Below are 16,580 nucleotides of genomic sequence, written 5' to 3'. Positions count from 1 at the left end.
TGACTGCAGGATCTGTGATGACCCCCTATTACCGACTAATGTCAGTAATTTGTACCTTCTTGGTTTTTGGTCCATTTTGCTAAAAGTCTGCCAACTTTATTGATCTTTTTAAAGATGCATCTCTTTGTTTCATTCATTTTTAAATTGTTTTTCTGTTTCAATTTCATTGATTTCTATTCTTTATTATTTCCATCCCTTCTCTTGATCGAGGTTTATTCTGCTCGTTTTTGGCTAAGTGCTTGAGGAAGGAGCTTAGATTATTGATCTGGGAATTTTTCACTTTTCTAATACGTGCATTGACTATGATAAATTTCTCCACCTGGTTAACTATTTCCACAAATTTTGATATGCTGTGTTTTCATCTTCGGTGGATTCGTTGTGTTTTTAAAAGTGTTTTTTAAAGTTTATTTATTTATTTTGAGAGAGAGAGAGAGAGAGAGAGAGAGAGAGAGAGAGAGAGTCCCAGCCAGGCTCTGCACTATCTGCACAGAGTCCAACATGGGGCTCAATCCCATGAACCATGAGATTACGACCTGGGCTGAAACTAGGAGTTGGATGTTTAACCTACGGAGCCACACAGGAGCCCCTAAAATTTTTTTGAGACTTCTTCTTTGACCCATGCATTATTTATAAGTGTGTTGTTTAGTTTTTAAGGTTTGGATTATTTTTCTCTTATTTTTCTGTTCTTGATTTCTTCTCTATTCCATTGCAGTTGGGGAACACAACCATATATGCTTTCAATTCTTTTAAATTTGTTGAGATTTGCTTTGTGCTCTAGGTTATGGTCTATCTTGGCATCTGTTCCATAGACACTTTTAAAAAACTGTGTATTCTGTTCTATTTAGGTGCAGTGCTTTCTAAATTTCATTGGATCTTATTGGTTTATGATTCCATTAAGTCTTATATTCTTGATGATTTTCTATCTAGTTTATCAATTGTTAAGAAAGAGTGGTTGAAGTCTGTGACTATAATTGTGGATTTGCCTATTTCTCCATTCTGTTCTATTAGTTTGTTGCTTCACATATTTTGCAGCTCTATTGTTCAGTATGTACATATTAAGGGTTGCTATGTTTTCTTGGTGGGCTGACCTTTTTATCACTATATAATCTCTCTGTCTCTGGCAATTTCATTTGCTCTAATGTCTATTGTACCCAATGTTAACATAGTCACACATGCTTTCTCTTGAATAATGTTTGCGCGATATATATTTTTCCACATTTTCATTTCACCCTTCTTATATAGTTCTATTTGAAAATAATTTCTTACAGACAGCATATAATTGGTCAAGTTTTTATTCCACTCTGCCAATTTTGGTCTTTTAATTGTATTTAGACCATTTACACTTAATGTAATTATCAATATACTAGGGCTTAAGATTGGCATTTTATGTTTTTTTTGTTTTCTCTCTCTTTTTTTTCTGTTTCCTTTTACCGGCCTTACTGTGGCTACTTAGCATTTTTATTATTTTAATTTCATTCATCCATAATGTTTTGAGCATATCTATTTATATAGCTTTTCTTAATGATTTATTACATATTGCATTATATATATTATATATATGTATATATATATTATATATATATATATATAATATATATATCTTACCATAGTCTACTGGTATTTTCAATTTATCAGTTTGAGCATAATATAGAAATCTAAAATCTCATGTGTCCCTTTATCTTCTTCCTTTTATAATATAACTGTCTGACATGTTTCCTCTACATACATTTAGAAGCATATCTGAGATCGTTTCTAATTTTTGCTTTGTCAAATATAATTTAGAAAATTTGAAACAAAATAAATACTTTTGTATTTACCATACTACTGCTGATGGCGTTCTTCTTTTCTGATGTTCCAAGATTTTTTCCTTATAATTTCCTTTACATTTAGAGAAACTTCCTTAGCCATTCTTTCAGGGTAGGTCTATTGGTGACAAATTATCTTAGTTTTCATTCATCTGAAAATGCCTTGATTTCATTTTCACTTCTGAATAATATTTTCACTGGACAATGGATATTGTGTTGACAGCTCTTTTCCTCAGTATTTGAAAAATGTCGTGTCACTAACTTCTGTCTCCATGGTTTCTGATAAGAAACCCACTGTTATTTGAACTGTTTTCCTTGATGGGTAAGGCAATCTTTCTCCATGACTGCTTTCAGTATTTTGCACATGTCCTTAATTTTCAGAAGTTTGTGATGGGCCTTAGTGTGGATTTCTTTGTGTTTATCATGTTTGGATTTTTCTCAGCTTCTTGAACCTACAACTTTATGTCTTTTGCCAAATGTACAAATTTTTCAGCCATTTTTCTTCACACGTTCCAGAGGCTCTGTTGCTTTTGTTTTTTAAGTCTATTTTCTGTATTTCTATGTTCAACCTAGATGATTTACAAAATTTCATCTTCCAGCTCACTAATTTTTCTCCTCCACCCTCTTCACTGTTCTGTGAAATCATCCATTTAGTGTTTTATGTTGATTGTTGTATATTTAAGTTTTAATATTTCCCTTTGGCTTTTCTTTATGTATTCTACTGGCTTGCTAAGATTCTCTTAGGCTGTCTTTCAATTTCTCATTCATTTCAAGTGTGTTTGTAGTTGCTCATTGAAGCAGTTTTATTATGGATACTTTAAATTATTTGTCAGATAATTATAGCATCTCTGTCATCTCAGTGTTGGCATCTTTTGATTTTTTTTTTTTTTCATTCAGTTTGGAGTCTTCCTGGTTCTTACTATGCTGAGTAATTTTCTACCAAAGTCCTTGCATTTGGGGTATTATGTTAGGAGACTGTGAATCCCATTTAAAGATTTGTTTTTGTTGACTTCTTTTGGTGCTGCTCCTACAGGACAAAGGGGCTGGGTGGGGAGGTGATGCTGCCTCATTGGTGCTAGGTAGGGATGAGTCTAGGTTCCCCTCTTGACTTTCTTTGACACTTGAGGAAGAGGGATGTCCTCCTTGCTGCTAGATATGGATGGGGGTTCAGGCTTCTCACTAGTCCTAAGCTTCCATCACTAGTCTGGTAGAAGTGCCTAGGTATCGTTTCCCATGTGGTCTCATTACTTCTGGGTGGTAGCAAAAGATCTGATTCTCCCACCCTGCCATGCCTAATGGTGGGGTGGGGGGGGAGGCATCATTACTGCTGTGCTGTATGAAAATACAGGTTTCATGGACACCAAGATGGGGAGGGATGGCTACAAATGCCTGGCTCCCTACTCAGCCTTCTCTGACACCAGCTGAGTTGGGGAATTGGGATTCTTCCTTAGAGCCTCGAAACAGTAGAATCTAGGTTTCCCACTTGTCTTTTGATGGTGTTGGTAAGATGGGACTACGGGATGTGTGCGTGTGTGTGTGTGTGTGTGTGTGTGCGCGCGCATGTGTGTGTGTTCGGCCAGAGCATCGCCATTACTATCTGCAAATCTTCTGTCTTGTTAAACTGCCCCTATTCTGGTCCTATGGCTAGAGAGAGGAGAGGTGTTTTGCCTGCACCCACCGACATTTCCAGTTTGCCAACTTCTTCCGCCCCCACATCTGGGATATGTGCAGCCAAAAGAAAACCGAGGAACTCCCCACAATGTCAGTCCTTGTGGCCCAAGTTCCCTAGCTTGTCTGCCTTCTTCTGTGTACCTTTGTGTCTTCTTCTATTTTATAATCTCCAGAGTTTTTAGCTGCCCTTACCAGGAGAATAGGGCAAATACACACACTCCATCTTCCCATTTGTGGAAGCTCTCTGATTTTCTTTTAATATACATATATTTTTTACAATGAAAAAGGATCAGAGTCAACAGTGTCCTCTCAAAAGTCATTTGTTAACACCGACGTCTTTCTTCTGAAAACGAATGTCATTTTTGCTCAAGGAGATACTGAAGCAGGCCCTTGGGGATTTCTCTGACGGCCCTTCCTTCCAGGGCCTGGGTGCTGGCCTCTGATGGATGACCACAGTCATGGGTTTGGAGACCTCTATGTGCACACGAGCTTCTAGCAGGCAAGAAGTGAGTGAGTCACAATTAAGCAAAATGAGTTAGATGAAGAATTTGAGAAGCAAAAACAGGAAGGAGAGGCCACGTAAAGAAAGACTAGTTGGGAGATCAAGGACAGTATTGCTCTGACTTATCAGCCAATTACATGGTAGAAGACACCAAAAATAACATCAGATCTAGCAACGCAAACAAGGGAATGGTGCGCGACCAGTGGGGAATGTGGGCATTGCCAGCAGTAGAGCGCGAACGAGGGAAAGTGGGTGAACAACTTCAGGGCTGAGACCCGCCGCACCCCAGAGGCAGAGGGGAGGAGACGCGACGGCAGGGCGGAGGGGACAGAGACATTCAGAATCACCTCTGCTGGGCTCCTGGAGAGGCCGGGAAAGCTCCGAGGGAGCCTCCAGCGCCCTGGACCCGGGCTGCGGCGGCGGAGGGCAAAGGGTTGGAGCTCGGGCCCAGCGAGCCAGCGCGATCGGAGGGGCGACGGGGAGGGGAGCTCCCAGCGGTCGCGGCGGGCAGCGCTTCCCGGCCGGGGCGGAGCGTGTCCCCGACAGCTGTCCCAGCCTGCGCGCGCCCGTCCGTGCGCTCCGGGCACCGGCTCCTCGCGCCAGACTTCCGTCCTTCGCGCGCGCTTGCCGCCTTTCTCCCCCGCGCGCGCGTCGCCAATGGATGGCAACTCCCTGCTCTCCGTACCGAGGTAAGACCCGCTTCCCCCTTGGCCCCACCCAGTGGCCCTCGAACTCCGTCGCGCGCCCCCGGTCGCTCCCGAACTTGCTCCGGGGACTCCAGGGTCTGAGCTCGGCTTGGTCTGGCCCTGGCCGAGCGAGCGGCCCCCGGGGGACGGTGGGCCCCCGTCTAGTGCACCACTGGGCGCGGAGCTGGGTGCGGCCTGCGCGCCGGGGCGGCTCGGGGTCGGGGGACAGCCCGGGCCCGCCTCGGGGGTCGGGGCTGGGGTCGGCTGTACGCGGCGGGAGCCAGACTTTCCGTGGGCACAGCCTGCGCGGGTTTCGCGCCCTGTGGGGGGACGGGCTCCTAGGTGGGGATGAGCCGAGGAGGAGCGAGACCAGGGCAGAGTCCCCATCCCCGTGCATTTGGGTCTGGGCAAGGGGGTGCGAAGGAGGAGGGGGGGTTGCCCCTAATCCCCGACGGCACCCAGGCTGCGCCCCACCGAGACCTGGGACGGCAAGACCCGGTCCGCTCCAGTCCCACCCGCCCCAAGCGTCCCCACATCTTAGGCCGGTCTGCGCTGGCCGAGCGCGCCGCCGGCCTCCACCCCAGCCTGGGGTCCCCACGCGGGGTGGGTCCGGGACGCCGCCTCCGACTCGGCCGGGTGGGAGCAGCGTGTTTCCCTGGAAGCGTCTCTTCCGGTCTCCTTCTCTCCCTTTGCCCCGGTTCCGCGCTCCCTCAGACTCAGTCCTTTGCGAATTTGGGAAACTGAGATTTTTATATTTCACCCCCCCATAAACCTTAGCGGTAAACTGAGGCTGGAGCGCCGCCGTTCCCTGAGCCGAGCAGGTGGTTTTGCGCTCTTTCCGCAGCTCGAGGAGCGACCACCCCGAGCTGCGGCTCCGGGAGGGGGGTGCGGGGGTCTCACTGCCGCCCGCACAGCCCCACCTCTCCTAGGCGAGGGGCTTATAGGTGTAGCTCATCTTGTCATCCCCTACTCCCCCCCCTTTCCCCCAAGCACACTTCTAGGCAGTTCCAGCCGAGATGATCAGGCACAGGAATAAACATTTTTCAGCTCGCATTCTTGGAGAGCAGCGAAACCCAACATCCAAGGGCGAGGGCACACATGCAGCTGATACTATATTGCCAAGCGGCCAAGATGGGGATGAGAGTCGAGGGGGGTGGGGGGTGGCAAAGGACCGAGACTGCTTTTCAAGCGCGTTGAAGGCTGCCATCTAGAGACTTGAAGTCTTTATTTATATTCTGTAATGAAATGGAGCTTTCCCAGCTCCACAGGCAATTTCCTTTTTAAGCATCCCTTTTCTGCGGGGTAGCGAAAGGGTCGGAAAAGGCCCACGGTGGTGTCTATGCCTGGCCTGAAGCTGCTGTAAAGTGAAAAATCTGTAACCCTGGGGACAGACACGGTCAAACTAGCATGAAGTCTTTCCATTCTGCCCTAATGCACGAAAAAGACAGTTAAGACCACAGGAAGATTTTTTTTTTTAAGTTATGTATATATATATATGTACACACACACACACACACACACACACACACACACACACATTGCTACTGATTTTTAGGGAAAAGTGTGAGGCATTTGAAAGTGAAGCCAATTGGGGGTTCCGCTACCTGAGATCATGAGAATTGAAATGGTAAACTGTGTGATTCCCACATTCCAACAGAGACACTTCTGGTAGGAGACGGATTGCGTTAAATGCAAGTTTGCAGATCAAGGTGCTGGGCCTGAATCAAGATTGTATTCCTATTCAAAAGCTGGGACATTTTCTGAAATATTAAAATTCATTCTGCCAATTATTCTTTAACATTATTTCTGTTGCAGTATTGTAAAAAAAAAATGACCTTATGAAGAGCGGACCAACGGCAATGATATTGCTCTGTAAAAATATTAATATTGATTTAATATCAGCTGCAGCAAATTAAATTTTGAATTTAAATTTGAATATTTTTGTCCGTTCACCAAGACATATCACATTTCCACAAATCGGCGTAGTAATTCAGCTATTTTATCAGCATCCTTACTCATATGAGAGATATTCAGTTAACTCTAATAGATGAGTTAGTTTGATCCTCTATTTCACTGAATACAAGAAACATAATTTACTTTCTATAATATTTAATTGGAAGCCACAGGCATTGATATACAAAAAATAAAGTAGAATTATGAAACAGTGTATGGAAATACTATATTATTCATACTACTTGTCCACAAAACTTTGAATAAAGAATTGATCACTGGAAACTCTACACAAGCTTTTACAAGAATATGGCAATGGTCAGAAAAAAATCAAATTGTGGTCAATCAATATGTGTGCTGTCTAAATATGAAATAATGTTTTCAGTGTTTACTAAATTGAGTGATTATAAATCACTTTTTCTATAAAGAATTATAATGCCGTTGAAGAAATTTTGTTTGGCAATGGGGTAGCAAAAAGAAAATGATCTAGCTATACATTGAGTTAATTATAGAATTTTTGGTGTGTTGGCTTTTACATGTTCTGAAATTTTTCAGTGAATCAAAGATATAAACGAAATTTTATTCAAGCAGTGTTTTGTCAAGATTGATCTAAAACTTGTATGTGATTCATACACTGTAGATACTTTGAAGCATGTTTGTTTTTTTTTTTTTTTGAAGCAATTGTTTATGCTTCTTTGGGTTGTTATACTATATATTACCTTACCTCTGTGAAAGCTCCAATTAGTTCTTAATATGACACTTTTAAGTCTACAATACATTATGTGGATCACATTACAGATTTCTTTAAATCACTGGTTGTCAAAGCTGGAAGGTGTTTCCAATAATGGGGCTGAGCTGTGGAAAGATGAAATGTTCCATGTTAGTTGTGTTATAGGTCCAGACCCCACCTGTATCCTGACTAGTAGTCTAGTTCGAGCGAAAAACATAAAACAAAAAAGAAAAAAACAAAAAGCAAAAAAAAAAAAAAAATGAAATCTGAAAGTTTTTAAGATAGTCATTTATTTTACAAAAAGTTTATTTGATTTGCTAAGGTGGCAAAACTAAGTATTATGAAAATGAAAGAGAATCCCAGGACTCTTCAACCAGGATGTTCCATGCCGTGGTACCCCGCACTACAATATAGTAACTACTGGTGATGGACGGAAGGGTACCCTCACTTGCATTGGTAACTGGCGTGTGTAAATTAAGGTTTATATTTTATGAAGTGTTAGCCTATGTATGAAATTGTTCGATCAGTCACATCCCTGTGAGTGAATACGACAGATATAACCATCCCCACTTCCTAGTTGAAAAATTTGAAGGAAAAGGAAATTAAATGAAGAAAATAATTGGATTTAAAAAGCCACGCAATAGTATGTAGCAAAACTGAGTCATCCACAGAGTTCTTCTGGCTTCAGGTTTAATTTTCTTTCTTGTATTGATTAAAAATCCATACTTTTTTTTTTTTTTTTCAAAAGGGGGAAAAAGATTCTGATGCACAGTTGGGACCAACACTGGTATCATTAGAACACATGGGGGCAGCCTAAAAGCAAGGTCATGTTTTAAAGCCGACAAATACTGAAAATGTCATTTTTGCGAACAGAAATAATTTGTCACCTTGATCACATCTAAAGTTGAATTTGAAGTTTCAGAAAGGGGACGTCTCATTTCCTAAATCACTTGGATTTTTTATACTGTACTATTTTTTTTTTTTATTTCATTTAGTTTGGCTTACCGGATTCTATTTCAGTAATGCTTTTATATGGCACTTTGAATGAGTAACTTATCGAACAAAGATCGACTTTTGAAAAAAATGAACTCTTTTGATTTAGATTTCCTGTGAGCTTATTTTAACCAAACCTAAGTTTAACCTAGCAACATTTCACTACAACCCGCCACAATCTCCAGGCTTTTCTCTAGGAATGCTGGTTCTGGAGAAAAACAACTAGATTTTTTTTCTTTTTAATGGAGCAAACAAGGTAATACTATAAACTAGACTATGGTCTTCTATCCAGTTTTGTTTTTTTTTTTTTTTCAACGTTTTTTATTTATTTTTGGGACAGAGAGAGACAGAGCATGAACGGGGGAGGGGCAGAGAGCGAGAGGGAGACACAGAATCAGAAACAGGCTCCAGGCTCTGAGCCAACAGCCCAGAGCCTGACGCGGGGCTCGAACTCACAGACCGCGAGATCGTGACCTGGCTGAAGTCGGACGCTTAACCGACTGCGCCACCCAGGCGCCTTCTATCCAGTTTTTATTGAAAGGTTATCTGTTTTCGAATTTATACAAAAAGAAAAAATCAATAGGACATGACATTTCTGTGTCCTAGATATCTGAAACTCTCAGAAAAGATGAATCCATCACTCCTAACAATTTGAGGATCAAGGACAAACAACAGACACTGTCTTAAATTTAGTATAAACTGAAGGCCATTCTCATTCCTGGAAATCACATTCTCTTCAAGAGCAGTGCTGATGTGACCACATTCTCCAACTCAGAATTTTCAAGGAAACATGACCCAAGAGGTACTATTTCCTTTAGAGAAAGAAACTGGGAATTAGTCAGTCCTGGTACTGAGGACTCTGAGATCCACATTGCTGTAGCATAATAGGTATCTGAAGAAGAGACAGAAACTCTGAAGGCAATTTACCATAAAAACAATATTATAAAGAGTCTAGAAGTCCACCGATAATCCCACATTTCACATACACTTTTAGGGGGCCCTGGTATCTGTCCATGTGGTTCCTTTAGTATAAAATATGTATCTGATACCCACTAATCAGTTTTTAAATAAACTGTTAGAGCTCTTCTCATTCACAAGGGGTTGCCTTTGTCTGGTACTATTCATTTTAATGGGGTTTTATTCTGTGCATGAGAGTAACAGCTACGGAGACTTGCAAAGTGGTGTATTTGATGTCAGGAGACCTAGTGTTTAGTCCTGTTCTGGAATTGATGGCTGTGACTAGGCAAGTTGCTTGACCTGTGGCTCTTAAGTCTTCTCCTGGATGTAATGATATAGACCCTGAGTATGCTACTCTGCTGGGTCGCTTTTATTTCTAACCCATAGTGTTATAGACTTTACTGAAACAATGACTCTTAATTGGGCCTGGTATGGATGAACATCTCATTCTCCTAAAAGTGACAGATGAAGTTAAGGCATTTAAAGAAACTGAAGCGATATACCCATCCAAAAAAAAAAAAAAAAAAAAGTCCAGCTTAGAGAATGTTTTGGTTCATTTTTAACTGAAAAAATGTTTATTTATTTTGACAGAGAGAGGGAGAGAGAGAATCCCAAGCAGGCTTCGCGATGTCCGTGCAGAGCCTGATGTGGGGCTCAATCCCATGAACTGAGATCATGACCTGAGCTGAAATCAAGAGTTGAATGCTTAACCTACTGAGCCACCCAGGCACTCTGGTTGGCTTATTTTTAATGCCTCCCCATAGGGAGAGCAGCATAATGCTCACAGAAGGTATAACAAAGTCTTTTTTTTTTTTAAAGAATTTTGCACGGTGATTAACATCCTGCTTCTACCACTTGGCAGTTATTGGTTATCCACACTGGGGCAACCATTATAAGAATTGAGATAGTATGTGTGACATACATTGAGCAGCGAACCTTTGTCTTTTGCTGCTTATCATACTTAACAAACTCCTCTAAGTACGTGTGTTTCATGATCGATTTTTAAAATCAGTGCTGATGAACAGCCCACATAAGTCAGACAGGAAGCATACCTTAGCTGATATTGGCATATCTACTCCAGCTTTCTCTTGGTTTATCTTTTTTTGTCCTTTCACTCTTAACCTGTCTAAATCTTCGTATTTGATTTATTTCTTATAGACAGGCTATCTTCCTTTAAAAAAAATCCCATCTGATAATCTCTTTTAATTAGTATGTTTAGACCATTCATATTTATTATGATTCTAGAAAGTCTGGATTAAAATTCACCAACTAACTAGCTATTTTCTGTTTGTGTTATCTATTTGTTCCTTTTTTCCTCTTTTCTGCCTTCCTTTGGGTTGAGAATTCCTTAATGATTCTATTTTATCTTCTCTATTAATTTACTATTTATATTTTTTCTGTCCAAAAAAACTTCCTTTAACATTTCCTATAAGGAATGTCTCTTGGCAATGACTTTTCTCAGTTTTGTTTGCCTGAGAAAAATGTCAATTTTTCCTTTACTTTTTGAATCATATTTCTTATGAGTATAGCTTTCTGGGTTGGCAAGATATTTTTTCTTTCATTGTTTTAAAGATGACACTTTATTGTCTTCTGGGTTTACAGTTTGTGCTAAGAAACGGTTTTCATTCTTATTTTGGCTCCTTTCAATGTTACATGTCTTTTTTTCCTGCCTGCCTTCAAAATTTTCTTTTTAATCTCTTATTTAGAGCAGTTTGAATGTGATAGGCCAAGGTGGGGGGGGGAGAGGGGGGAGGGTGTGTGCACACGTGCACCTGTGTGTTGCATTTATTCCACATGGTGCCCTCGGAGCTTCTTGGATCTGTAGTTTGGTGTCTGTTAATAATTCTGAAAAAAATAAATACGTGATCTCTTAATGTGTTTCCTACCCTGTTCTCATTCTGTCTTTCCCCTCCAGAATTCCGACAGTACATATATCAGGATACAGCTCTTGGATACTCTCTTCTGGCTTGATTTTGTTAGTTAGTTAGTTAGTTAGTTAGTTAGTTAGTTAGTTTTATTAGTTAGTTTTATTCTATTGTTTATCCTTTTGTTTAAGTAGTTTGTATTGACCTGCTTCAAATTCATTGACTCTTTACTCAGCTGAGTTGATTCTACTGAAGAAATTATTAGAGGAATTCTTCATTCAATTATAGTGGTTTGCATTTCTAACATTTTCATTTGATTTTTCCTCTACAGAAATTACCCCTGTGAGCTTGCACGCATTGTACCTTTTCCACCAGAGTCATTAACCTAATAATCATTATTTTGAGTTTTTTGCCAGATAGTTGAACATCTGTGACATAGTCACATCTGGTTCTATTGGTTGCTTTGTCCATCCCTTGGAAGTGGTTTTATTCCCCCTACCTTTTCACATGACGTAAAGTTTTTTTTATTAAAAGCCAGACATATCTATACAAGTGTGATAGAGTTTCCCTGAGTGGAAACTGGAAGTCAGTGCAATTATTTTATTCCTGTTTTAAAGGTGAAGGAATTTAGGCTTAATAGGGTTAAATGACTTGCCCAAGATCACTCAATTAGTGAGTGACAGAGTCAGAATTTGAACGCTGCTTTTCATATTCCAGTGTGTGAAATGTTGTATCACTACATCACTGCCCTTCTTAATTTCATGATACATGTACATTCCCACTATGGAGACCTAGAACTTATTCATGCCACATGGTTTCATTTATTTCAGATAGTTTTTAACTCCTATTCTAAGAAAGTTACCGAAGCGTATATAATGATGAGTAAGAAATCGTTCTTGCCTTTGATGAGCCTAGTATATAATTTCAACATGCCATTTTTTTTCTAAATGTCTTTTGATTCAATCTTTCTCAAAATATGGTTTCCAAATCAAAAGCAGCTGTGAAGACAGGTGGATACTGTAAGAGATTTTGACACAAAATTCCTGCAGAGGAAAGCAGTGGAAACCCAGCACATGACAGCCAGTGGAGTCAAGCCCATGAATTAAAAGTTTGTGTTTGTTCCCAAAGAGGTCTAAGAATCCAGGCACCAAAACCTCTACATGCACACCAAGCCGCACGCTGCGTGAAACAGAAGAGGTGACTTATTTGGACATATGGTTTGAAAGAATTCCTCTCTAAAAAAAATAATTTACAGACCACTGTGCTTCTTTTTGTTCCTTCGATTTAAAATACACACCACATCACCAAATTATTGAAACAGTTAACAGAACTCCTTAGGGGAGCCATGGTTTTAGAAGTACAAGTCAGTTTAAAAAAACATAAAGGTGTTATATTAGTTTTCTATTTTGCTTTAACAAATTGCCACAAAATCAGTGGCTTAAAACGACACAAATATATTATCTTAAAATTCTGTATGTCGGAAGTCTGCCACGGGTGTCACGGGAAGCAAATCAAGGTGTTGACAGGACCGCATTCTTTTCAGGAGGCTCTATGGAGGAATCTGTTTCCTTGCCTTTTCTGACTTCCACAGGCTGCTTGTAGTGTTTGCCTGATGGCACCTTTCCTCCATCTTCAAAGCCAGCAATGGTAGGTTGAGCTCTTACATCATGTCCTTCTGACTTCTGACCTCTTCTTCTGCCTCCCTTTTGCACTTTTAAGAATCCTGATGATTACACTGGGATCCGTCCAGATTACCCAAGATAATCTCCCTACATCAAGGTCAGCTGATAAGTAACCTTAATTCCATCTTGAAACTTGATTCTGCTTTGCCATGTAATAACATATGCACGGGTTATGGGGATTTGACCATGGACATCTTTGGGGGCCCATTACTCTTTCCACCACAGGGATTAATTTAACTAAAATACTCATCGTCCTGGCTCTGAAAGAGCACTTGAGATTCTACTAAGAGTGCCCCCTTTCTCTCTCTCCCCTTCTTCTTTCGTTTCTTTTTTTTAAAAAAATTATTTTAGAGAGGGAGAGAGCCCACAAGCAGAGGAGAGGGGCAAAGGGAGAAAGTGAGAGAAAGAGAGAGGGAGAATTCCAAGCAGGCTCGATCCCACAACCCTGAGGTCATGACTTGAGCCAAAATCAGGAGTCAGATGCTCAACTGACTGAGCCACCTAGGTGCCTGTCTCCTCCTTCTTTCTTAAATAAAGGGGAAAAGTGACAGGATGGTTGGTTTCTTCACTGCGATATGTGAATCATTCATGTAGCTGAGCCGTCCTCAAGTTTATTTAAGAACATAAGGCCAGATCAAAGAGGACTTGGAGACCTTAAAGAATTAACTCTTTGGCACATCTGTTTGTTGCAATGGTCATTAAAGCTATCCAGCAAATATTTCCTGCTGTCTTCCTAAGTGTGGGGAAGGATTACACTTGCTCATCTCCTTGGTACAAGGTATGGCCATCTGATTTGTTTGGGTCAATGCAAATTGTGCAGAAGGGGCATGTCTCTTCCAAGTGGAAGTGTTAAAGAGGGCATGTATGATTTGCTTCATTTCTCCAGCTTTCCGCCATGGTGTATAACATATTTCGTGTAGTTGCTGCTCTATCAGCCTGAGTTTCGGACTGAGCATAGCTTGAAGCAGAGGTCTCAGCCAGTCCGTGATGGGTGGGTAACATGAGCAAGACATAGACCTTTGTGATGTTAATCGTCTGATATTTTGGAGGTTTTCGAAACTGCACAGTAACCTGACCCGTTGTGCCTGACCCTGTCACTTTCAAGGTTGAAATGGTAGGTAGTCTGATGGGCTATTGACTGGCTCATGAAGGTTTCCAAGGGACCTCACAGAATTCTCCTTTTGCTCTGGACTTCCATAGATTCTCATCACTAACATGCAGTGATAAGAGGAGGGGATTGGAGAAAGGGAGAAATGGAACTCACCTTGACCACCTGTTGAAGCGGTCAGGAAGCAGGCCCTATGGACCAGCTCCACATAATAGCAATGAAAACTGTGGCCTGTAGGTCTCTCCTCCTGAGGACATGGAAAGTGAACTGGGAATGACACTCATCCTGATATCAGTTCACACCTTGCCCATTTCACAGTCCCACAGAGCTGCTGCTATTTAGGGGTATAATGGCATGCCATGAGCACATTTAACTCATGCAGATTCAATGCTACATGTTCATTTTCCTTTTTCAAATTTTTTCCTCTCTCTGGCTCTCTCATTATTGAAAAGATGGTAAGCTTATACTTATCTTGTATTTTATTACATATTCTGCATTTCTGTGTAGTACACACGTACACGCAAATAACTTCATAAGACTTTTTCACAAAATTCAGCATGCCGTGATTTATGAGCCTCATAAGGGATTTTCAAAGGCCACTTTGACTCCACACCATGTTCAAGATAGGCAATGACATTAGACCTCCAACTTCACATTAGATGCTTCTAATGCTGCACAGTAATTCTGGTAACATGTCAACAGAAGAGTAACATGTCTGACTGGAGGGTCAGACATCAAGCAACAGTTAGTGAGCAGACACTCACTCCTGACACCATCAAGATTCTGGGATAGAGCAAGACTGATTTCCTGCTCTCCTCGTAGATCACTGTGGAGGCACGTGGCATTGCCAATGGAAGGAGATGCACTAGGAAGTAGATCCCCACCCGGCACATGCTGACTCAGGTTTCTTGTTTCATTTCCTGAGTGACCTCTCTCAGGCTCACAAAACTGATCAGTTCTCTTATTTGATTGACATGATCGACAGGTGATCCTTAACTTCTTTAAACAATTTCTTAAAAATAACTTCTTAAAACAACTTCTCCCTAACAAGAAATTTACCTATAGGGGCGCCTGGGTGGCTCAGTGGGCTCAGCGTCCAACTCTCGAATTTGGCTCAGGTCATGATCTCACAGTTTGTGAGATCAAGCCCAGCATCAGGCTCTGCGCTGAGAGTGCAGAGCCGGATTGAGATTCTCTCTCTTCCTCTCTCTCTCTGCCTCCCCACCATGCTTGCTCTCTGTCTCTCTCTCTGTGTGTCTCCATATAAATAAATAAACCTTAAAAAAATGAAGTTTACCTGTAAAATATGTCCTTTGAAAAGATCAAATGATTTCTCTCTATGCTGGAGAAATGGGAACCCATTGATTATGGGATTTCAGAGCTACAAAAACACTTCAGTAAAGGTCACTTTGCTAAATCCCCTACCTTTACAGATAAAGAAATTGAAGTCATGAAAAGTTAAAATGAATTATTCAAATCATACAGATATTTGGATGTAGGGCCAAGAATAAAACCTTGAGCTCTTGACTTACCATTGCATTGGATTTTTTTTTAAATAATGCTAATAATAAGGTCCAAAACATAGAAGCTCTTGGCATTTTCTGGCACAGCAAACTCGTCTCTCACCCACATCTAAATACCTTCTTTACTTTTCCTCAAGAACTATGATATCTATATAACTGCTCATGTTTCCATTTCAGTTCAGCTTCAGAAATCCCCAAAAACAAATTCAAAATTCAGTTGTAACAAACATGTAGGAGTTTATTGCCTGAATATGTGTGCTGTTTTGAACCATGATACTGGCCTTTTGTTATAATTTCTATTTTCCTTAGCCTTGAATTTTAACCTCTGTTTTACCATTTTATTGTATCTATCTTTTCTGTTAGCTGTTACAAATTCTTCGTGGAACAAATGGAATATCCATCATTAAGTCACTCACACAATCAATCATTTTATTTATAAGCAACGCAAAAGAGTAATTTTCCTGTGTATTGGAGGAATTAAATTGATCTGTGGCAAACTGGGACTCATATAAGATAATGGTCTATTTGTATTTAATTAGACTTTCTTTGACGATAGCCTGATTGTATCTGAGAAGTTAGAAGCAGTTTCTTTAAAATGATTATGAGATAATTAAGATTAAAGTAAAGCCAACTGCTTCAGAATAAACATATAACAAAATAGAATGCTAAAGCTTTGTGAGATGTAATTTTTAATTATTTATCAAACACGATGTGGGGCCCCTGGGTGGCTTAGTGGGTTAAGTCTCTGACTATTGGTTTCAGCTTGGGTCATGATCTTGGGTCATGATTCGTGAGATCGAGCCCTGCGTCGGGCTCCTCGCTGACAGTGTGGAGCCTGCTTGGGATTCTGTCTCTCCCTCTCTCTCTCTGCCCCTACCCCTTTCACTCTCTCTCAAAATAAGCTTAAAAAATAAAATAATAGAAACCCCACAATGTTATCCACACATTTAAAAAATATATCTGTACGTATTGGATACCAATTCATATCAAGTATTAGTGCTTAAAAGTGCCCTTTTAAGTTTGTAAATTTTATATTTTAGCATACTTTGTTTAGGTATTAAAATGCATTAACTAAAAGAGGAATTCTTAAATATTTGACTTTGCTTCC

At 40.7% G+C, this 16,580-nt stretch overlaps 1 protein-coding gene across 1 annotated transcript in view; it reads left to right on the top strand.

Annotated features, from left to right (window-relative positions):
- Positions 1–4,250: 4,250 nt before the first annotated feature.
- The window catches only part of SPHKAP (SPHK1 interactor, AKAP domain containing), a gene marked incomplete at its 5' end in the record, with an annotated part of 164,036 nt that continues 151,706 nt past the window's right edge, over positions 4,251–16,580 (top strand). Inside the window, 2 exon segments of the mRNA XM_086719842.1 lie at positions 4,251–4,606; positions 4,608–4,667. Of these exon segments, the coding sequence (XP_086575968.1) occupies positions 4,251–4,606; positions 4,608–4,667 (416 nt within the window).

This window comes from Puma concolor, chromosome C1 (assembly GCF_028749965.1).
Source record: "Puma concolor isolate L17-30 chromosome C1, mPumCon1.1.hap2, whole genome shotgun sequence".
NCBI classification, from domain to species: Eukaryota; Metazoa; Chordata; class Mammalia; order Carnivora; family Felidae; genus Puma; species Puma concolor.
This window is presented reverse-complemented; position numbering and strand designations above follow the sequence as displayed.